Genomic DNA, 24,061 nt, shown 5'->3' on the forward strand with positions numbered 1-24,061 from the left:
AGAAACATTTAGTGTATTTCTGTTTTGTTGATTTACATGTGGGCTTTGGATTCGTGTTATATAATAACTGTTCAATGAAATGCTGAAGAAAATGTTTGATACGTTTGTTTACTTCTGTTTGTGTTCATGGAGTCTGGCTGGTAAGTATTTTTGTTGTTTTTGGTTCTGTTTAGATTAGAGTTTGTCCCGTACATTATTCTGAATCACACTATGAAATCACACGATGAAAGGTTTTAATTTATTGAAGATTAGTGTAATCATTGCAGGGAGAAAAGCTGTTTTATCAAGTAGTTTAAAAATGACAAAATCTCAAATTACATAGCTAAAACAGTGTTTCTGTCTGTTTTGCAGGTGTGTTTGGTGCTGATACGAATGTAATGAAGGCCATATCAGTGACTGAGGGAGAATCTATCACTCTAAACACTGATTTTACTGCAGTAAAGAAAGATGATCTGCTACTGTGGATGTTTGGACATAAAGACATCCCCATAGCCCAAATCGACAGAAATAACTACAAGATATTTAATGATAGTGCTGATGGGAGATTCAGAGGAAGACTGAAGCTGGATCAAACTGGTTCTCTGAACATCACAAACACCATAATCACAGACTCTGGACTTTATAAAATCACCAGCATCAGAACAGGAAGCTCACTCGACACATTCAATCTTACTGTCTATGGTGAGCAGAGAATTACTTGACCTGTTATATTCTGTATATGTGTTTTGTTTTTTTGTTTTTTTGTTTTTACATCCTTTTGATATTAAAATTGGAAACCCTTGTGACTGCATTGGTTTTATAGATATATAAAATCATATTTATCATTGAATACAGTAATTCATTAAAACCTAATTCCAATTTAACCCTTCTGCTGAAAATCTTTTACCTAATTTGGTCTTCCTGGTCAGCAATTACTGGCCTTTCACAAATTACTCACAAATCTGTCATTATGTTATATTATCACAAAACAATTTAATTAACCTTTTAATTAAAAGGTTGTGTTCGGGTCAAATTGACCCATTTTCTTTTTCCGCATTGGACTCAAATTTCCTGACTTTGTACACACAGGGTATAAGACTGCAAACAATTGCTTATAAATCTTTCATTATGCTATATCTTCACCAAGGATTGGATTCATTCTTTTTGTCAGCTTCTTTTCTTTTGTTTAGGACTGGTTTTGTGTTTCTATTTGCATCTGAGTATTCATAGGCCTCATTTATCTGAAAGTAGGCACCTCATTTTTTGAGTGAAAAACGTAGTGTTTTATAAATATTTTCACAATATGAGATTAAAAATTATGAAATTTTGCACTGTTTATCACACTAGTGTGCTTTAATGTTTAATTAGGAAGTTTGCTTTTATATACTTTTATGTTGTACAAAATTGCACAAAAGTCACACTTTGGCCGGCCATTGTAAGTGAATGGTGAAGATCACAAAAAACAGGACCTTTAATTTGAAGTGCTTTTATTTTCTGAAAAGGGGCAGAAAGTAACACTTATGCTGTTCCCTTTTAAATCTGACCATCGTGACATACAAGAAAGAACAAATTAAGATTATTTCCATTATAACATTTTATGGAACAAACCAAAACTGTTATATTTCTGTTATATATACCCTGCACACTGACAAACAGAGACAATATCATGGAACAACAAATCTGACTATTGTGACAGAAAAAAAAAACAAACAAACAAAAAAACACATTAGCATTTCCATTTAGAGAACCACACCAAACAACACCTTGTTGTTTAAATCACATCTTTTGGGCACATATTATGCATCTTTTCCTTTTCTCTCCATGGCCTGTGACATGTGACAAGGCCCTGGTGTCAGTGTGTCTCTCACAGGCCTACAATTAGTCAGATGCAAACAAAAACACAAAACCAGTCCTAAATGAAAGAAAACAAGTTGACAAAAAAAATTGAATCCAATATTTGGTGATAATATAGCATATGTCACATGGAGGGTCAGAGACGTGCGGATCCATTTGCAGCATTTATTGAGAATAGTCAACAGGCAGGAATAATCACCAGGAAAACAGGAACAACGTAGGTGTCATGATCGGGGCTGTGGATTTTCCCTCAGCCACCTGAGGTCGCTGTCCTGCACTGCACTCTGATTCATCACGTCTGTTTTGTCATTTACACTGATACACTCACACCTGCTCACAATTATCTGGTCTATAAGAACTCTCATTTCCCACTTATCATTCTGGCTGCATTGTCTTATGTCTTGTGTGTATTTCTGTGTTTCTGAATCCTGGCCTTTGATCGTGTTCTTGGTTTTGTTTATTTAGTATTTCAGTTTATGTCGTGTTGTGCCGTGTTGGCCTTTTGGTTTTGTTTTGTTATTATTTTCATTAAAAAATACTTACCTGCATTTGGACCCAAACCTCATCTATCTCACCGTGACAGTAGGAAATCCAGGAAACAGTTCGATACACAGGCAATGGTCGCAATGGCAGGTAGCAGGAATCGTCAACGGGGTACACAGTCCAGAGTCATACACAGAGAAACCAACACAAGGGAAAACGCTCGGAATTACGACCATAGGGAACGGTAAGACTTCGCAAGGTGGCTGTGTGTGTGAGTGGCTTAAATGCAGACAGTGTGATGAGGTGCAGCTGTGAGCAGTAATCAGTAAAGTGAGAGCAGGTGAATGCAGTGATTAGAGCAGTGGCTTGTGGGGAATGAAGTCCATGAAGTGTGGTGCAAGAGTACATGAAGACAGGATAGACCAGATACATGACAGAGTCCCTCCCCAAGGAGCGGCTTCCAGACGCTCTAACCACCTAATGAAACCCGGAGGGTGGTGGAGCGGAGGCGGAAAAGGGGGAGGGATGGAGGGCCAGGTCCATGTGGGGGTAATGGAGCTATGAACTGCGGCGGAGCCGACGGAGGGAGAAGCCATGGCGGAGGAAGGGTTGGCTCCTGCATGGGGCCGACTGACGGAGGTGGAGTCGGTGGAGCCCGAGGCGGAACCGGAGAGTCGATGGTCCTGGGCGACACAGAGGATCCGGAGGGCCAAGGCGGAACCCAAGGCTCTGGCGACCCCAGCGGAGATGGAGGTCCGGAGGTACGCAGCGGAGCCGGAGTGACAGAGGATCGAGGCTGTGCCCACGGGAGGGAGGAGGTCCACAGAGCCGGCAGGACGGAGTGACGAGGCGCAGCCGGAGGAGTAGAGTCCAGAGGCGAAGGTGGGGCGACGACTGACCGGGGCGGAGCCGGAGAGACGATGGAGCCCGGAGGAGCTGGTGGGCCGACGGCCGACAACGGAGACGAGGGAGCACAGAGCCGGGGTGGAGCCGCAGGGTCGGAGGGCCGAGGTGGAGTCCAGGACTCTGAGACTGGAGGTGATGGTGAGGGATCCTTCAGTCTGGACACCGATGGAGACTGGCAGTCCCACGGCAAGTCCTCTGCACCGAAGGTGGGATGTGGGTGAGCAGAGGGACTATCAGGAGACAGAGGTGGCGGGACTGGAGCAGCAGGGAGGGTGGGTGGGAAACCACACAGTCCATGCATGGCCTCCGTGACCAGAACCGGGCAGACAGGAATCTCAGGACGACTGGATGGAACCAGCAGAGACTCTGGAAGGCCGGGCAGGACCAGCGGAGACTCTGGAAGGCCGGGCTGTACCCGCGGAGGCTCTGGAAGGCCGGGCGGAACCAGCGGAGGCTCTGGAAGACTGGGAGAAACCAGCGGAGGCTCTGGAAGACTGGGCTGAACCAGCGGAGGCTCTGGAAGACTGGGCTGAACCAGCGGAGGCTCTGGAAGACTGGGCTGAACCAGCGGAGGCTCTGGAAGACTGGGCTGAACCAGCGGAGGCTCTAGGAGGCTGGTTGGGAGACCAGCTGCTCGAGCCGACAGCAGCGGTGGGTCCTCCACGCTAGACATTAACCTTTGCCAAGCCGTGGTAAAATGTGGGTGCTGTGGTTCTGGGCTAGCGGCCATCTTGTGTGGTGACTCTGAGCTGGAGTTTACTGTGGGGACATTGTTGTCGTCTTCTTCTTGAATTCCCACAGTAAAAAGAGAGCCACTCATTTGCAGAGCAAAGTCAATGTACGTTTGTAAAGTCCAGCCAGGTTCGAACATGGGCATGAGTGAAGCTAATGGCTCTAAGAGTCCTCCCCGAAAGAATATCATCAGGCACTGCTCATCCATCGTAGACCGATTAGCCAATTCAATGAAGGCCATAGCATAATCCTCAATTGTCCGCTCACCCTGCTTGAGAAGCATGATCTGTACCGTGGAGTTCGTGCTGGAACCGGATGACATCATACTCGCTGCTGGATCCTTGTAATGGCGAAGTCTTCTGTCACATGGAGGGTCAGAGACGTGCGGATCCATTTGCAGCATTTATTGAGAATAGTCAACAGGCAGGAATAATCACCAGGAAAACAGGAACAACGTAGGAAATCCAGGAAACAGTTCGATACACAGGCAATGGTCGCAATGGCAGGTAGCAGGAATCGTCAACGGGGTACACAGTCCAGAGTCATACACAGAGAAACCAACACAAGGGAAAACGCTCGGAATTACGACCATAGGGAACGGTAAGACTTCGCAAGGTGGCTGTGTGTGTGAGTGGCTTAAATGCAGACAGTGTGATGAGGTGCAGCTGTGAGCAGTAATCAGTAAAGTGAGAGCAGGTGAATGCAGTGATTAGAGCAGTGGCTTGTGGGGAATGAAGTCCATGAAGTGTGGTGCAAGAGTACATGAAGACAGGATAGACCAGATACATGACAGCATAATGACATATTTATAAGCAATTGTTTGGAGTCCAGTCATTTTTGACCAGGAACACCACAAGTATGACTTTTTGCAGTTTTTTTATTTTTATTTTTATTTTTTTATATATATATATTAGGGCCGGGACTTTAACGCGTTAATTTAGATTAATTAATTACACAAAAATAACGCGTTAATTTTTTTTAACGCATTTTAATCGCACTTAATTTTGCACCGCGGAACGTTTCTCACTGGATGAGTTTCAGCGGACCGATTATAATGGAGCACCAACTAGCGTTCAGAATGCGCATATCACCGCAGCACATCGAGCCTCAGGTATCACCTCAATGCTTTTACAGAAGGTCTACCTACCTATAGGGTACCTGAATTTCTGAAATGAAGGCTAGTATATTTCTAAATATCCCAGTGTTTCCCCTACCATTATCTCAGGGGGGCGCGTTTACAATGTCTCCTCCAAGAAAACACGGACTGGATCGCGGACTGCATTCATAAAAACCGAATTTACTATAGCGCGGAATGCCACGTAAATTCGTCGATTTTTGGATTGATAAATCAAAAGTTGGTCTGTCACTTAATTCAAATCGCGATATGGACTAGTGTCTGAAAACTGAAATGCAAAAAGACCGTTTTAATATGAATCCTGCATGTACTGTTTGCCTCTGTATGTTAGAATGGCAGAGACGCGTTTTTTTATACTGCACGCGTGATGCTCCCGTTAATTTTTGGCATTTGCATCTCACATGAACAGATAGACTCAATCTCCAAAGCTACTGTCAGTATCACTTTTACCGTTCCATTTGAGAAAACTAGCATCATATCATACTTTACACACAGAAACTTCACGGCAACCTGTCAAAATAAAAGTACGGTTTAACATGAAACAGAACAATATTCCTATTTAAATAGACAAAAAACAATATGATAAAAAATAAATATAACAACAAGATTAACCACTTAATTGTAGAAAAAATACTATGATTATTATTATTTATTGATTTTAACAGAAAACCTCTGTTTGTTTGCCAAAAATTAAAAAGGTTTATTTTTCATTTGATTAAAAATAAATAAATGTTTATGCTTTCATTTGATTATGAGAAAAATTAAAACACAAGAATTTATATATAAAAAAAAAAGAGCAAAAGATTGTAAAGCCCTATTGTTCAAAATGTTAAAATAGAGAGTTTTGGATTTATTTTTTCACTGAAATAAATGTTTTCGTTATGGGAAACGCTGTATCCTATTGCTACACTTAATGGCAATATTGCACTGGTCTGTTGGACTTGGTTGAACAAAAATAAACAATATTTTGTTGCTTCAGTTTATGTATTCAGTCATTATTCAATGGTGTACTAAAAATCCATATGAAAAAACTTACTTCTCACTGTTCTCAGGTCAAATATTTATATGCGATTAAAATGCGATTAATTTCGATTAATTAATTACAAAGCCTCTGATTAATTAGATTAATTTTTTTAATCGAGTCCCGGCCCTAATATATATATAAAAGCAATTAAAAGCAAACTCCTGATTAAACAAAAAAATGTTCACTTAAAAAACGAGGTCCCTACTTTCGGAAAAATGAGGCCTACGATTAATCTGATGCAAATGGAAACACAAAACCAGTGCTAAATGAAAGAAAATAGGTTTTTCGTCAACTTGTATTTTGTGTTTATATTTGCATCAGATTAATCGTAGGCCTCATTTTTCCAAAAGATTTAATCCAATATTTGGATATGGATTTGTGATATAGCATAATGATAAATTTATGAGCAGTTTTTTGGAGTCCGGTCATTTTTGACCAGGAACATCAAAGATGTGACAGGAATCCGAACACAACCAAAGAGTTAACTTTTTTTTCTCTGGTTAATTGATTTATTGTAGACCTCATTGATCTGAGTTTTTTGTTGTATTTATTTATTTATTTTGAGAGTGTATCAAAAACAAACAAATAAAAAAAATTTAACCTAACAAACTTAAAAATATCACAGCGCTCATTTTTACTGTTAATTTATTCTCAAATTAATTCTCTTGATTTTTTTCAGCTCGTCTGCCTGTTCCTGTCATCATCAGACATTCTTCACAATGTTCTTCATCATCATCATCACTGCAGAATTGTTCACTGCTGTGTTCAGTGGTGAATGTGAGTGATGTGACTCTCTCCTGGTATGAAGGAAACAATGCATTGTCCAGCATCAGTGTGTCTCATCTCAGCAGTAGTGTCTCTTTACATCTGGAGGTTACATATCAAGATAAAAACACCTACAGCTGTGTGATAAACAATCCCATAAGCAACCAGACCAGACATCTGGACATCAGCAAACTCTGTCACATGTGCCAAGGTATACAAAAGGACTATATATTTCACAAACAAAAGTCATTTCTATTTTAATGTCATTAATTTCTTCTCTCAGAAGTCTGTGTCCTCTGCTGTGGTTTTGCTGAAGCTGTGATCCGATTGGCTCTTTCTGCTGTGGTGGGCGTGGCTACTGTTGCTGTGCTGGTTTATGACATCAAATCCAGAAGTCTTAAACAGAATAAAAGTCTGCAGACATCATCATCAAACTCTGATTAATCAGATGTAAATGTTCTTGAATGACTCGAGGCATTATATTTAGTTGTTCATGTAGAAAGAGGGTTTCCTTTTTTTCACCTTAATTGTTTGCATATCACTTTTTTTTTTTTTACTTTTTACACAATATCATTCTAAAGCATCTTTACAAAACAAGAGTACCTTAACTCAATGTGAATAATCTGACAATAAAGAAATAGATAAATAATCTAGCTGCACACAGTCTCATTACAATAGGCTAAAATTTAGAGAAAGCTATTAGCATTTATTTAAAATTTCATTGTACTTTTGACCACAAGGTGGCACTGTCTCAAAACTTTTTGAGTACTTTCAGGTCATGGTCTCTGGTATATACAAAGATACTACTAACCCTGTATGAATTGATATAATTATTTTATGGTGTGCTTCAGACTTATCTCTTAATAAAACAAACATACAGTGACATATACAATTAACTAGAGTATTTTTATTAGGGCTGGGTATTGTGACCAATTCAGCGATTCGATTCGATTCGATTCTTATTTTTATGGTTTCGATTCGATTCGATTCCGATTTCGATTCGATTCGATATCGATTAGCTATCAATATTTCATTTAAAATGTTAGTTTTGCAGACATGGGATCCATATTTTGATATAAATGCTGGTAACTGAAACTCTCCTACTTAAGTTTATTACTGAAATACACATCTACATTAATAGTAGGGTGCCCACAGTTGTTTATTTTAAACAACTTTTATTATAAATGAACACTGTAACAAGAAGTCATAAATATGTGCATCCATTGTACACCATGTAAACAAACTGCAAAATGCACATTACTGTAAAAAAAAATAAAAAGACTATAAATGTGCAACAGTGAAATATATTAAGAACTTCAAACATGTTTAAGAAATAAAACATTTTTCTAAATTCAAAACGTTCAAAACAGGCCCATTATAAAGCCCTTGTCTGCGTATACAACACATTCTAACTGTCCATAAAACCAACAGTTCTTAACTACAGCCTAATCATTTTTCTGCAAAAAAAAGCAGCTGATCAACATGTTCTGATCTGATCTAAGGCAGCTCCTTTGCGCTGTGATTAGATCACCAGCAGTTGAGAAAACTCTCTCAGCAGGAACACTAGTGACACCTTCAGGACAAGAGGTGAATATTCAGATCTACTTACGTGAAGCACGCGCATTAAGAATCGATTCGGGGATTTCCCGAACGTAGGCTCAAAGAACACAAAGAAATGTGTATAACAAGAAACCGTTTACTTGTGAGAATTTATTTATATCCGAATGTAACCGAGTCAAGGGACGTCGGCCAATGATTTTAACTCCACTCTCAGGAAATATAATTTATATCTGACTACGCCATAGGGTGACCAGACGTCCCGAAAAATTCGGGACAGTCCCGAAATCTAAGCTGCTGTCCCGAATCCCGAATCCCGCTCTAATTGTCCCGAAAATTATACTGAAGCAAAATCTTAAATAGTTATTGTCTGATAAAACATAAAAAACTGTCAGTGGAGCCAGGTTGAGTCATCCTGCAGCCTGGCAACCAGCCCCCGCCGGCTGCTCATTGGCTGCAGCATCTTTTTTTTTTTTTTTTAGATATACCCAGAGCCATAGAGAAAGAGAGTTACGACCACTGATCTATATAATGACTGGATTGCTCATTGCGTTCTAACCTGCCGTTAGGCAGTGAAGCCACCGGAAGTGTTCGATCCGCCATCTTACTATTCCCTACCGGCAGAGTGCGCCATTGAGTTTGCATGTAAACCACTGACCTAAAATCACCCGATTTGAAGCGTTTCATTCACACAGCATTAGTTTTTAGGATATGTGTATGTAAATAAATTATACTTAAGATGTTATCTGGAATGTTTATTATGGTCTTTTCGCGCTGGATAAGCAATATATATTGAAATCGTTTAGGTGGGTGTGTCAGCTGCGCATTTGCAGACACAGGTGAGTTAACTGATCCAATACGAAAATATATTTATTTATTTACCTAATTATGCAGGAAATAATAAACAAAACCATGTATATGGTATTAGTAACCTATCTGATAATAAGCAGAGGGAATTCCCGACAATAAACAAATAACTGTTTGCATGCTTAGGACGTTTGCGTTGTGAAAATGTACAGTGAGACTTCAGATATAAAAACGCTGACTTATGTGATGTTTTCTCAATGAAATCGTATAATTTCCTTTTCATTCAATGGAATGTATGAGAATAGTAGGGAATACTAATATGGCGGCACGGTGGCTTCACTTTTATGACGTCATGAGCAATCCAGTTCTCTATTATAGATCAGTGGTTACGACACGCTTTGATCTCGCCGCCGCGCGGTCACGTGGTTCGTGGAGCGCCCAATAGTTCCAAACAATTCCGCGCTGTCAATGTGTTTGAATGGGTTTAAGTAGGATAGACAGCAGTTTTACTATATTTGCAGCAATTTCGAGTAATTATTAACACATAATGTGCATTGATGGTGTATTGATAACTTCTCTGAATACGCTTTACCATCGCATTTTATTCTGGGCAGTAATAAAGAGACATAATTAATATGTTCTCATACTTTTTGGCAGTCAAATGTGACCAAACACGTAACTTTTATTCAATTAAATAATTGTAATATATAGTTCAGTTCTATTTAGTTAATATTTGAGGAGGCTTTTTTTTGTAAATAATATGTGCAATAATGATCCTGACCATTTAAAAGATAACATTTTCTAATATAGTATTTATATTACAGTTAGTTTGATATTTAAGGTAAAATACATTTGAATGTGTATTTGGACATGATCAAACACTCTCTTTTTAATATGTTTTGATTTAACGATTTACTGTTAAATAAGAAAAAAGTAATTTATTCGTGTTATTTTATGATATTCAAATATACAACATAACTGAATATTATAAAAGGCAAGCAAAAATGGCATTTGACATAATAGAAAAGATGAAAATAGTGTTTAAAAAACACAAGGCAACGAATTGCATTCAGCATACATTTTTTTTATCGTATTTCTTGAACGCAGTCTTTACTGAAACTCATTCAATCTCCCACAGTGAGAGAAAGATTGCAGAAAGACTAAAAACGTAAAAATATGACAATTAGTATCTGGTTATGGTCGCTATTATGGTGTTTCTCACGTTATCTAACTGCATTTACAGTATAACTGTTTATTTTTTAACGATAAACATTAAGATGTTGCTAGCAGCAAATTACACTGTACCAACACCCCGACAGTACAGACCAACAAGTTGGTCTCATCCTTCTTTAAGAAGGCACCGTGTTCAAAATAATACTTCTGTAGCCTACGTATTAGGCTATATCAATTTATATGCATATGTACTTGTTAATAAAAATATGATTGGTTCATTAACTTCAGTTTGAAGTATAAAAATAGCCTAACGTAACTTCTATATTATATAAAATTATATGTATATGTAGGCTACTTACATTAATAAAAACATGATTGGTTCAGTCACTTTCGTTTGAAATTCATTATCTTTATTATTCATTATTAATCACCCCTGTGCTGTGTAAGCCAATTGTAATTCCCTTTGGGTTTATTGTATTTTCTTTTTTTTTTTTCTTTTTGCTATTGTAGTGTTTGGTATGATGATTTTTGGAAGTGTTGTCACCCTCTAAACTTTTGTACTTCCAGCTCATATGAGCATCACTTGTCAGCTTGTGAGCAAACTCAGATACAAATAATTTATTGTATTTAATAAAGTGAATGGTGATTTATAGTAATTCTGCCTGGAGTACATTCATTTATTTGGATAGCCGTGCGGGACCCCCTTAATTGTGACCTTGGGATCTCCTACCCAGAATAAATTGGAGTGGCGTAGTGAAAGATAGTTCCAACACAGATAAACTTATTTATTCGCCCCGTCATATAAGGTTCTACACAAGTTCTCTACTCAGTGACAGACACATGTGGAGACACAGGCATTATTAACAAAATTAGAAAATACTTTATTATAACAATATAACATTTAAAAGCAATAATTCCATACACACATCTGCTTCAGAAAAGGGACTTGCCTCAACAGAAATCACTATCAACCGGTGTGGAGCCACGGCCTAGAATGCAGGAAAGGCTCCTATATATCAAATGATCCTACACTGCACACTCACATCATAGGAAAAAGCCCAGTGTATACAGCAGACCACAGCAATCAGTGAGAAATACCACCACCTAAAGGAGGAATAGTCTCCCTGCTCGTTCAAGGCCGGTAGCTCCTAGAAAGAAATCAAAATCACACACACACACACACACACACACACACACTGGCTGCGTTCGAAACCGCATACTCAAGGTACTTAATTTCAATAAGTACTTACTTAACGAGCGCTAAAAGAGTACGTACTCTACAGCCAAATCTCGTTGAGTATGGATGTGATCTGCACGTCTTCCGCCATGTTGACGTTATCATGTGACCAACGACGTTATAACAAGTGCAACAACTTAACATATAGCGACAGGTTTAATTCATCTTTCTATAAATATTTTGATATTGATGAAATTTGTTCATTTTGTGGTCATGTTGAAAAAACAGCTGTTCTTTTATTGTGATTGTAGTATAACAGATACGTTTTGGGTTCATTTAGGTTTTTGTATTTTTTAATTCTTAAATAAATATTTTTTGTCAGGAAAACCCAAATTCTTTATTTTTTGAATAAGTTATTTCTTTTGTTTTGTATTCAAAATTGTTTATCCACACGCAAAGCTAGCTTAAATTCTTGTTGAATATCTCTTTTCATCCATGAGGCTTATCAATAACAAAAACAAATCCAATTTTTGATAAACGATGATGTGAATATTTTGATTATTCAGAGATATTTAATCATATTTCCCCGTGTATATAATTGCATACTAATAGTTATGTTTTTAGTTTTTCTCATTATGATTGTTCATTGTTAAAGATAAATACCATCTTTCCCTGAGCCTGTAATTGTAAGTTAGGTAGTATTAGTAATAAAATGACAATAAGCACAACAGGTGCTCAAACACCTCATAGCATCAGTAACACAACAACCCTACCTAGTACATCTTCCTCCATGTTTGCAATATCTGCACAAAGGAGACGTGGATCCGCTGCTTGAAGATCTTGTGTTTGAAGGTGTTTTTTGAGGATTTTACACTCAAAAAATGTAAGTATTACTACTTAGAAATTAAGATTACCTCAGAATGCACTGATCAATAATAATGATAAATGCTGACCTATAATTAATTATATTTTTTAGTAAAACAAGCATTTTTTTTAATCAAGTAATTGCATATGTTAATGAAACTTACATTTTATGTACTGAAAACAACATGGATATATGAGTAAAATAATAAAGTAACCATGAACATAAATAAAGACACATGGAACAAAGCTTTATTCAGACATATTGGTATTTTAGTCTTTCTCTAGATGCTCCCGCTGGCTCTTTGGTCTCTGAGGATGAAGAAACAACAGCAACATCTGGTCCAGATGAGACCAAGGGCAGGTGGAGTGATGGAGGGTCTCATCGATGGCACTAAATCATTTCCAGGATGCTGCTGTGGATTTCTCCTTTCTAACTGCACACAGCAGTCTGCCGCAGACATTTCAGATCATACAAAGATGCACAAATACAATACAAAAGTTGTCATTTTAACAGCACAATTTCATTAGATCTCTGTATTAGAAGTAACAAAATTAGCTAACTTTATATTAAGTTACAGATTTTACTTTTTTCCCCACAAATGCTGCTGTCACCTTTCCTTTCAGGTCCTGCTCCACCGCAAAATATCTGCAACAAAGGCAAAGAAATCTAGAATCAGAAAAGTGCTTAAAGTTTTTTTTTTATTATTAATAAACTGCAACTTAAGGTTTAAATAGATGTATGTAGTGTACTCACTCAAAGCCTTTGATGGCAGACTGCTTCATCAATCACTCTTCACCAGACAAGCATACTTGTCTCATCTGTCCCTGTAACATCCACACAAGATTCAGTTCCCTCTGATTCGTGTGCTCAATACTACATTTATGAGGTAGCTGTTGTGTTAATTGGCTTTTTATCCAATACAAATGCTCCTGAATTTATCAACAGTACTATTAGACAAATGTAATAGATAACTCATGTTTACTTGTTTACTAACTATATGTTTATTTACATTACATTAATCTAAAGCAGTGTTGACAACAGAGAATTCTACTTAAACTCACATAACGTCCATCACTCGTTTAGATGTCTGTTTGGTGTTGTGATGTGCTCATTTAATTCTCTCAGAACATGTTCCTGTCAGTTGTTAAACATTTAGTAATCATCTTTAAGATGCTATGGTCGCTGTACGTAATAAAACGTGTTTTACAGTGAAATCACAAATATACTTTAACATTACACGTATTGACACCTTATGTAAATCAGCAGTTTACGACACAGTAGCTCAACAAATACGATTTTAAGGGAACCGTGTTTTGGTTTGTAATACTCACATTTGTAAACACTCTCGTTGCGGTTCCCAATCACGTTCGATGATGATGTTTTGGCCTCCTGTGGCCTCCTGGGATTGACAAGTGTGCATCAGATGAACACTTCAGAATCTGGGTTGAAGCAGTAGGACATCCGGGGATTTCTCGCCTACTCTTTTATGAATACTGAGGTTTCGAACGTACTTCTTTCTTCACGTACTCATTTTTCCTACTATATAGTAGGTAAGTAGGCATATTCGAACGCACTTTAAGTAGACATTCGTCCGAATCTCGCAAGAATTAGTGCACTCGCCTACTAATTCTCGCCTACTCTTTTATGAATACTGAACATTCAAACATACTTTTTTGCTCGCCTACTGCCTTTTGCCTACTAAATAGTATGGAAGTATGCGGTTTCGAACGCAGCCACACACTTCAAATGAACAATTCTTCACAAATTACAAAATTTACAAACGGAATCTTTACACAAATTTGACACAAAAGAAAGAAAATAACTAGCTAAACAAACAAAATCACAATATAACAAGGGGAAGAAATCGAAATACTATAAATAAAGGTACAACAATGATTTGAAATAATAGAAAACACAAAATATAAATTAAATAACTGCCACGATTTAGTGAATCAAACCACTAAATCGCAACACCACAAAACAACCAAGAAAATTCACACAAGATACAAAACACACACACACACACACACACACACACACACACACACACACACACACACACACACACACACACAAAAAAGATTCAGAACAAACAAAAACAAATCAAATCAAAACTACACAATCTTAATAAAGACGAACTCAAAGAAATAACACAACACAAACATAAGATCCGTTAAAGGCATGGTGTCATGATCTGGGCTGTGGGGCTTCCCTCAGCCACCTGAGGTCGCTGTTCCCATTGCACTGCACTTCCCTGATTGTTCACTCCTGTCTTGTCATTAGCACTGATTACACTCACACCTGCTCACTATTATCTGGTCTATAAGAACTCTCATTTCCCACTACTCATTCTGGCTGCATTGTCTTTGTGTGTGTTCTCTGTGTTCCTGATATTGGATTCTAGTCGTGTTGTGCCGTGTTGGCCTTGGGTTTGTTTTGTTTGTTATTTGTTTGTTTGTTTGTTTATTGTTTATTTAATAAATATTCACCTTCCCTGCAAATTTGGACCCATCTCTCATCCTTCACGTGACACATGGGGTGGCGGGAGAACGAAACTTCTTGGCCCAGATCTAATTACACGACCGTGCCCAGAAACATACCAAAGCGAAATTAAACTGTAGCAAATTCACATAGAACGAGACAGCGGCGATATTCACCCTGCGATCCACAGTCGCTGCGGGAACCTGAATATATCCGAATGTTAAATTATCAGCCTATACACAGACACAACAGCCGCCAACCGCACAACTGACGTTAACTGGGGGAAGACAGATTTCTCATCATTCTCAGAAATGAGAAACCGCAATGAATAAGAGCGTGTCAGCAACCATAACACAGGAGTGACTATCGGCAGCCACCTCCTGAACTGACTTGAGGTCGCTCCTAGCCAAAGCACCGGAAATAACACTGCGTGACTCTGGAGTATGACGCTCACTTCTAATACACACAAGTGACTTTTATAAAGTCAACGGCACTAATTGATGACGTTAAAGAAAAACAGCCCACTCCAACCAGTCACTTCTAAACACTGTCATCCTTATTTATCCATCATGCCACAATCTACCCCTAAATTTTGCGTCGTCGCCCCGACGATGGCTTCAACTCCACGGCCTAAATAGCACTGAAACCGCATTAGAAGTTATATGAGAATCAGATGCCATTTGTCCCACTGCCCGAGGAAGACGATGGACATTAGGATGATAACCGGCCGTTGTCCGGCTTGATCGTCGAACTCCACTCTCCCCTAGCACAACTTGGTTACCCACACCTGGATCTACTGACTCCTCATAAACCTGCCTTACACCAGGGCCCATTATCGTGGGTACTGTAGGTATTATCGATCCCGCAGAGAGCCTCATACGGGAGCTTCATACCCTTCAGAAAACATCAGTAACCAGTCTGCCTCATCTAGCTCCTCTTCTTCCAGTGCCTCCACCTGCTGTACCGGGGAGCTACTCTCCGGAAATTGTACAGGCCGTTCACTTTGATTTCTGGCCTTTAATAAGGAATGATGAACATGTTTTACCTTATCTGGCTCATTTACTGGTGCAACTGAATAAACGGCACCACCCTCTTTTGGAGCCTTCACTATGCGATGCACCACAGAATTCCACAAATCTTGGATCTTATTACGGCCTCTCTTACTAAAATCCCTAAGATAAACCAGCTGGCCTTCATCCAACGGAGCATCTCGAACATGTTGATCGTAATTGATCTTCCTACGCTCTGCAGCCTCCTTTAACCGCCCACGAGCCCCTTCAAAAGCAACCTGGAGTCTAGATTGATGCTCCACCACCCAATCATGGACCGTCCCAGGAACCACCTCCTGGACCCTTCCAAGGAGAAAATCCACTGGGAGTCTGGGTTCCTGCCCGAACATCAAGAAAAAGGGCGATTCCCCAGTGGCTTGGTGAGAAGTGGTATTATAAAAGAACAATACCTGGGGAAGGCAAGATACCCAATCCCTTTTCTTTGTGACCGGGAGGGTACGCAAAAGATTATGCAGTGTGCGGTTGAACCGCTCGCACTGGCCATTACCGGCCGGTTGGTAAGGCGTAGTGCGAGACTTCTCAACCTTATATAAACCACACAACTGCTGCATCAAGATAGACTCAAAATTGCGCCCTTGATCTGAATGGATTCTACCAGGCACCCCCAACTTATAGAACCACTCTGTCACCAAAGCCCCTGCTACGGTCTCTGCTCTCTGGTCCCGAGTAGGGATCGCCAAACTGTATTTAGTGAAGACATCGGTAATCACTAATACATTCTCTATACCAGTTCGTGATGCCTCCAGTACTGTGAAATCTATCGCCAAGACTTCATTAGGCCTTGATGCCAACAAATGGCCCATAAAGCTACGGGCACGAGGCTGTGAATCCTTGGCTACTTGGCATCGCTCACATTCCCGGCACCACTTAGCTATCTCCTGCGCCATACCAGGCCAATAACAGCGATGCCATACCAATTCCGAAGTACGCTCAATTCCCTGGTGCCCATGCTCCTGATGCAACAAATTTAGCACTTCCTGTCGCAGAGCTGATGGAAGTAATACTTGAAAGAGCTCCTCTCCCCATCAGGATGGAGGACACGACGACACACCACCCTGTCCCGTTCCACCAACCTATCCCACTGCCGAAGCAGAGCTAAAGCAGGCTTGGAGAACAACCCACGCTCTTCACGACTGGGAAATGTCCTTCTCTCCCAGAAACCCAAGACCTCCCCAAAAACTGGGTCAGTCCTCTGTAATGCCCTCACTTCGCCTATTGAGCGGCTGGGAAAAGCCATCACAGCTCTTTGAGTAGCCGCATAAGTTGCTAGAGGGGCCCCCTGGTCTTCCCCACCTTCAAATGCTGCTCTACAGATGAAGAAAATACCACAATATCATCGAGGTATAACAGTAGCGACTGATATTGCTGATCACCGAACAAACGCTGCATCAACCGTTGGAATGTACTAGGCGCGTTGCAAAGCCCAAAGGGCATTCGATTATATTCCAATAACCCAAATGGGGTGCAAAAGGCAGTTTTAGACCGATCACCCTCTGTCACCGGGACCTGATTGTACCCGCTAGCTAAGTCCATCGTCGAAAACCAACGAGCTCCAGCGATTCCTCGATCCGAGGTAAGGGAAACGCGTCCTTGCGTGTCTTGGAATTCAACTGACGGTAGTCTACGCACATGCGCAGACTACCGTCTTTCTTCTTAACCAAGACTATCGGTGACGCGTAAGGACTAGAACTTTCTCTTATCACCTGTGCTTCGAGGAGCTGATTAATGTGAGCTTTTACAACCTCATATTCTGAAGAGGGTACTCAACGATAACGTTGTCTAACTGGCATGTCATCAGAAAGAGGGATTTCATGCGCAATCAAATTGGTGCACCCCAGATCTCCCTCATGGGTAGAGAATACAGACTGGTATTTCCGGAGCAGTGCCTTAACCTGAGTTACTTCCTCATCAGTCAACATGGACAAATCCATGGCCTCAATTTGATTCCACACAGAATTAACTTGGGGGACCTGGGAATTAACAGTAGCAATGGCAGACTTGACCTCCACTACATCAGCAGGCAAACTGACCACCAACACAGAATTCAAAGTACCCAGAATGCTGTGCGGATAGAGAACCGCATCTAAAGTACCTACATTTACTACAGGTACATAAAAAGTGCCATTACTGACCCGGAGTAATGCTGAAGATGCTAATAACCCAGCAGGCAGTCCCTGTTCGAGGGACTCAAAAAGTACAGTAGCATTCGCAAATTGTCTAGAACATGTCGCAGGTACCAACTTCATTGTGCCACCAGGAATACGACATGCCCGGTGCCCACGTACTCTAACCTTACCAACATAATCCTCTGCAGGATGAGTACTAACCTGACAGCAATACTGTAGGGCCTGAACCATAGTACTAGGAGCTTCTGACACAAACGGTTAATTAAATAAAGCAGGGCCATGCTGGCCAAAGAGTTCCTGGTAACACCGCCGCAAAACATTCATTCCCAAGACACCAGGAACTCGGGTACACAGTGCACCAGGAGGATCCTTGACCACCAGTACCCCACACTTTGGCACTAGCTTTCCCCAAAGCTCCACATCTACTTCTACATACCCCAAGTACGGGATCTCAAGTCCATTGGCAGCCCGCAGCTGTAACCACTGACATGACTTAACACTTTGTTCAAAATGCTCATGGAACCAACTCTCTGTGATTGTCGTTACCATAGACCCGGTATCTATCAAACAAGGAGTTGAAACGCCATCAAAAAGGGCTACAAAATGTGGACATGACAAAATTAACTGGGGTGCAGATTCAGTATGATGCAACATTGAGCCCTTAAACTCCCCAACCGAACTGTGGCTCTGCAGTCCGGTGGGTATTAGTTTTCCGACTGCCGCGCAAAATGAACCTGTCCTCCCCCAGTTGTAGGTGCAGCCATAGAAGAAAACCCAGGACGAGGGGGAACACGTTCCCCTTCACAATCCCTGGTAAAATGACCTGCTTTTTGGCATCGCCTACAAATTACTGGACCACGTCGAGTAGAAGGGTTGCGCAACCGATTTCCCTGCAACAGAGCAAGCCCTTGCGTGAGTTGGGTTAACTGCTCTTGTTGTTGCTTTAACATGTCCCTTAATTCGTCCAGTTCCGCTCTCGGACCCCCAACCTCTACTTGCTACTTCCCTTGTACCCCACACTGAAGCCCATATGTTATTGGAAGTGACAAGTTTCTAGGCCTTACACCACCTGGCAGGCCTTCACGCTCCCACTGAATCGCTTCACTGCAAACATCTAGAAAAGTACATAGCGGTTAACGGCGCACAAATTGTTTAAGTTCACGACGCAATGCTGGATCGGAAACAAATTCGACAAATTGATCACGCAGTAATAATTCCGCGTTCGGCATAGCGGTGGACGACTGTTGCTTTCTCCTGGAGGCCCATCAAGGCAAGGGAGAACTCTAACAAAGTCTCCCCTTCTCACTGCCTCCGGGAGAAAAAGGCTTCTTGTAAAGCTACATATGACAGAGAACAACCATATAATTCGCGAAGCACCGCAATTACTCTTTCTGGATCCCCTCTATCAACAGCTGGACGATGTCTAATTTCTTCGCGAGCTTCCCCTTCTAAATGATCGAAAAGAAAGAAAGTTTGGTCGGCTGTAGACAGGCAACGAGCCCGCATACAAGCTTGAGCTTCATCGACACACTTATCAACCCACTTATCAATTCCTACACCTAATGTCCCACTAAATTTTGGACATTTCTGATCCCTAGCCACAAAAACAAACCTATCCACTGGTGCAACACTGGCCCCACCAAGTGGCAGTCTGGCTGCCGCTGCAGCAGCTTCGCTAACATTATTAGGGCTCATACCTGGGGAACTTACTGAAGGTTGTTCCTGTCGCAGCCTTTCGTTTTCAATTCTTAACTGAAGTCCCGCAGCTCCCGTAATTCACTCTCCATCTTAAAATGTAAATGGACAACAAAAATCACAGGGAAAGGGTTAACATATGCCGCTGTCTCGTTCCTATGTGACGTATAAATCAACCAAAAAAAAAAAAAAAATGGGAGAGGGGAAAATAAGTCACAATAACAACAAAAAAACAAACAAACAAAAACACCACTTAAGGAAAAAAAAATAATACCTATACCAGCGTCTCCACAAAGCCTGCCAACAAAGAGTACGTCCTGCCGACTGCGCCAGAATGTAACCGAGTCAAGGGACGTCGGCCAATGATTTTAACTCCACTCTCAGGAAATATAATTTATATCTGACTACGCCACCTTGGGAGTCTCACCCAAAGATTTATAAGGTTCTACACAAGTTCTCTACTCAGTGACAGACACATGTGGAGACACAGGCATTATTAACAAAATTAGAAAATACTTTATTATAACATTATAACAATATAACATTTAAAAGCAATAATTCCATAAACACATCTGCTTCAGAAAAGGGACTTGCCTCAACAGAAATCACTATCAACCGGTGTGGAGCCACGGCCTAGAATGCAGGAAAGGCTCTTATATATCAAATGATCCTACACTGCACACTCACATCATAGGAAAAAGCCCAGTGTATACAGCAGACCACTAGCCTAGAATCTAGACGCGCCCCTAGCGGCAGCAAATTACATTTGCTTCCAAGGGCAGTCTAGTAACTCTCCGTTCACTTGAGATTTCCAAAAATCCAAAATCGACCGGGCCAATCACGAGTCGGTGGGCGGGTTTAACATGATGACGACTGACCTGCGACCATAAGTTCCGTCAGTCTATGGTTCCGTCAGACGTTCTCTGGTTCCGTGAATTACGCGTGAGAGAGAGAGCGATGGCTGCTGCTAGCGAACAACTTTTTTGAATCGGCTTTGGCCGCCACTCTGAAAGACTTTAAGCTTTTCACAAGAAACTGCACTGAGGTCGTTCTTACAAAAGAAGGATGTATATTTGGAGTTGCCTACATCCAGAGCCATACATACTCTCTGTATGGCTCTGACTACGTCTCCTCCTTCGTTGCTCTGATTGGTTGTAGCACTATCCTATTGCGTGGAGAAGGAGTTTGAAAGACAACCGTTTATCCCGCCCCTCCGGTTGAGCGCTGTCTATGGAGAGTGCCCAGATCCTACATTTATGTGGGTCTGGCTTGTCAGGCTAGCAGACCACAGCAATCAGTGAGAAATACCACCACCTAAAGGAGGAATAGTCTCCCTGCTCGTTCAAGGCCGGTAGCTCCTAGAAAGAAATCAAAATCATACACACACACACACACACAAACACACACACACACACACACACACACACACACACACACACACACACACACACACACACACACACACACACACACACACACACACTTCAAATGAACAATTCTTCACAAATTACAAAATTTACAAACGGAACCTTTACACAGATTTGACACAAAAGAAAGAAAATAACTAGCTAAACAAACAAAATCACAATATAACAAGGGGAAGAAATCTAAATACTATAAATAAGGCACAACAGTGATTTGAAATAATAGAAAACACAAAATATAAATTAAATAACTGCCGCGATTTAGTGAATCAAACCACTAAATCGCAACACCACAAAACAACCAAGAAAATTCACACAAGATACAAAACACACACACACACACACACACACACACACACACACACACACACACACAAAAGATTCAGAACAAACAAAAACAAATCAAATCAAAACTACACAATCTTAATAAAGACGAACTCAAAGAAATAACACAACACAAACATAAGATCCGTTAAAGGCATGGGGTGGCGGGAGAACGAAACTTCTTGGCCCAGATCTAATTACACGACCATGCCCAGAAACATACCAAAGCGAAATTAAACTGTAGCAAATTCACATAGAACGAGACAGCGGTGATATTCACCCTGCGATCCACAGTCACTGCGGGAACCTGAAAATATCCGAATGTTAAATTATCAGCCTATACACAGACACAACAGCCGCCAACTGCACAACTGACGTTAACTGGGGGAAGACAGATTTCTCATCATTCTCAGAAATGAGAAACCGCAATGAATAAGAGCGTGTCAGCAACCATAACACAGGAGTGACTATCGGCAGCCACCTCCTGAACTGACTTGAGGTCGCTCCTAGCCAAAGCACCGGAAATAACACTGCGTGACTCTGGAGTATGACGCTCACTTCTAATACACACAAGTGACTTTTATAAAGTCAACGGCACTAATTGATGACGTCAAAGAAAAACAGCCCACTCCAACCAGTCACTTCTAAACACTGTCATCCTTATTTATCCATCATGCCACACTAATATAGAAATTAAATTGAACACCTTAGTGTTTCAAAATGGCAGAGCAAGTCAGTCTCAGTCAAACTCAAATGTTCAAAAAAGGCACAAGTAAAAAAAAATGTTCTTCAAGAAGGTATTTTCAGTCAACAATGGACAAAAAAAAGTAAAATAAAATTCAGAGCTGACTTTGATTTGATTTACCTCTCAGTCTCAGAGGGGGGCAATATTTTTATTCAAATTCAACAAAAGCTGGTTGGTTCTCCAAGTTCTTGGAACTTATTCTAGCTCTTTTTGGACTAAAAATGAAGCCAGCACTGCTAAAAAGTCGCTCGCAAGCAGCAGATGCAGGTAAAGGAGTGTTGAGCCTTAATGGCAACTTCAATAGAGGTGTAAGTAAAGGTTTTCAGGACACCCATGTCATCACCAGCACACGACAGATAGCCATTAAGCATTGCTGGGCCTTGTTGTGCCTGAGATGTCTTCTTCAGTGGCTTGAAGAAATCCTCTTCATCAGATGAAGTGGAATCACTTGTCAGCTGAGGGTTCTCCTCCATATTTCCCTTTATGAAGTCAAGGCCTACAATACAATATGCATTTGGAAATGTTTCTGCAACAATTAAAAAATTAATTTAAAAGCATTTTTAGTGCATTTAAAATTAAGCATATATGCACTTATTCAGTTTTAAATATATTATCTTAGCATTCCACAAAGTTTCCAAAAAAAGAAAAAAGAATTCACACATTACTGATAAAAGTATATAAACTATTGCCTAATGCCCCAAATTTTCTACACAATACTAGAACACATTATTCCAAATAAACGTTTAAAGTTGTTTAATGTTAAAACCTTGTTTAAAACTATTTAAAGTAACTGATTATGGCAAAATATAGATTCTAATTATTTGGGATATAAATGTTTCATAGGATAAAACAATTTGCATTGATTTGTAATGATTTGACATCCCTCCTGTTTCACATTTTTGAATGAATAGTAAAAAAAAAAAAAAAATCCATTATTTCATCAGACAATTCACGATGCCTTGATGGCATACAAATATTCACTTTTGCTGATGGAAAAGGGCATAAATTCTCTGAAATAAACTTTAAAAGAAAATGCATTGCATCATTACTGCACATTATAACATTACTCACATGGGGATTTTGAATTCCGCACAGAGATTCCGTTCACGTTCATGTAGTCTCATTTAGCACATAGGTAAATAGCATCCAGTACCTTCAGCACCCAGCAGATGGCCATATCGCCTCTTCCGCTCAAGAAATTACCCATAGCAGAAAAAGGTGCCGACTTGTCGCGCACAATCACAATGTAATGAGTAACGGTAAGTGTACGTTCAAATGTAGTGGAGTTAAGAGAACATATATTACATAAAAAATGTAGTCGAGCAGAGAGTAAAAATTGCTTATATATTTGATACTGAGTACAAGTAAAAAGTAGCCAAAAATACTTAAGTACAGTAACGAAGTCAATTTACTCAAATACTTTAAACCACAGCCACATTTTGTGTGTGTCTCCCCTGTAGAAATGAGGTCAGGGTCCAAAATGCATGAAAGGTGTTTCTTTAATAACCAACAAAACAAAACCAACAAATAAACCAAAAGGCCAACACGGCACAACAAGACACGACGGGCCAGAGCACAGAGTTCAGGAGACACGAAAGACAGACATCCGAAATACAAACAGAAAACAATGCAAACTCAACGAGTGGTGGGAAAGGGCGACTAATGCTGTCTTCATGTGCTATCGTAATTATGGTAAATACCAAAATCCGACATCGAAATTGCACATGAACACCCACTCA

General features: G+C 40.3%; 1 protein-coding gene across 1 annotated transcript; it reads left to right on the forward strand.

Annotated features, from left to right (window-relative positions):
* Nucleotides 1-91: 91 nt before the first annotated feature.
* Nucleotides 92-7,322, forward strand: LOC141337948 (SLAM family member 5-like). Its single transcript, XM_073843521.1, has 4 exons — nt 92-140; nt 352-681; nt 6,793-7,089; nt 7,162-7,322. The coding sequence occupies exons 1-4, from the start codon at nt 92-94 to the stop codon at nt 7,320-7,322; spliced, it is 837 nt and encodes a 278-aa protein (XP_073699622.1).
* The last annotated feature ends 16,739 nt before the right edge of the window (nt 7,323-24,061 follow it).

This window comes from Garra rufa, chromosome 7, assembly GCF_049309525.1.
Source record: "Garra rufa chromosome 7, GarRuf1.0, whole genome shotgun sequence".
In the NCBI taxonomy this organism is placed as follows: Eukaryota; Metazoa; Chordata; class Actinopteri; order Cypriniformes; family Cyprinidae; genus Garra; species Garra rufa.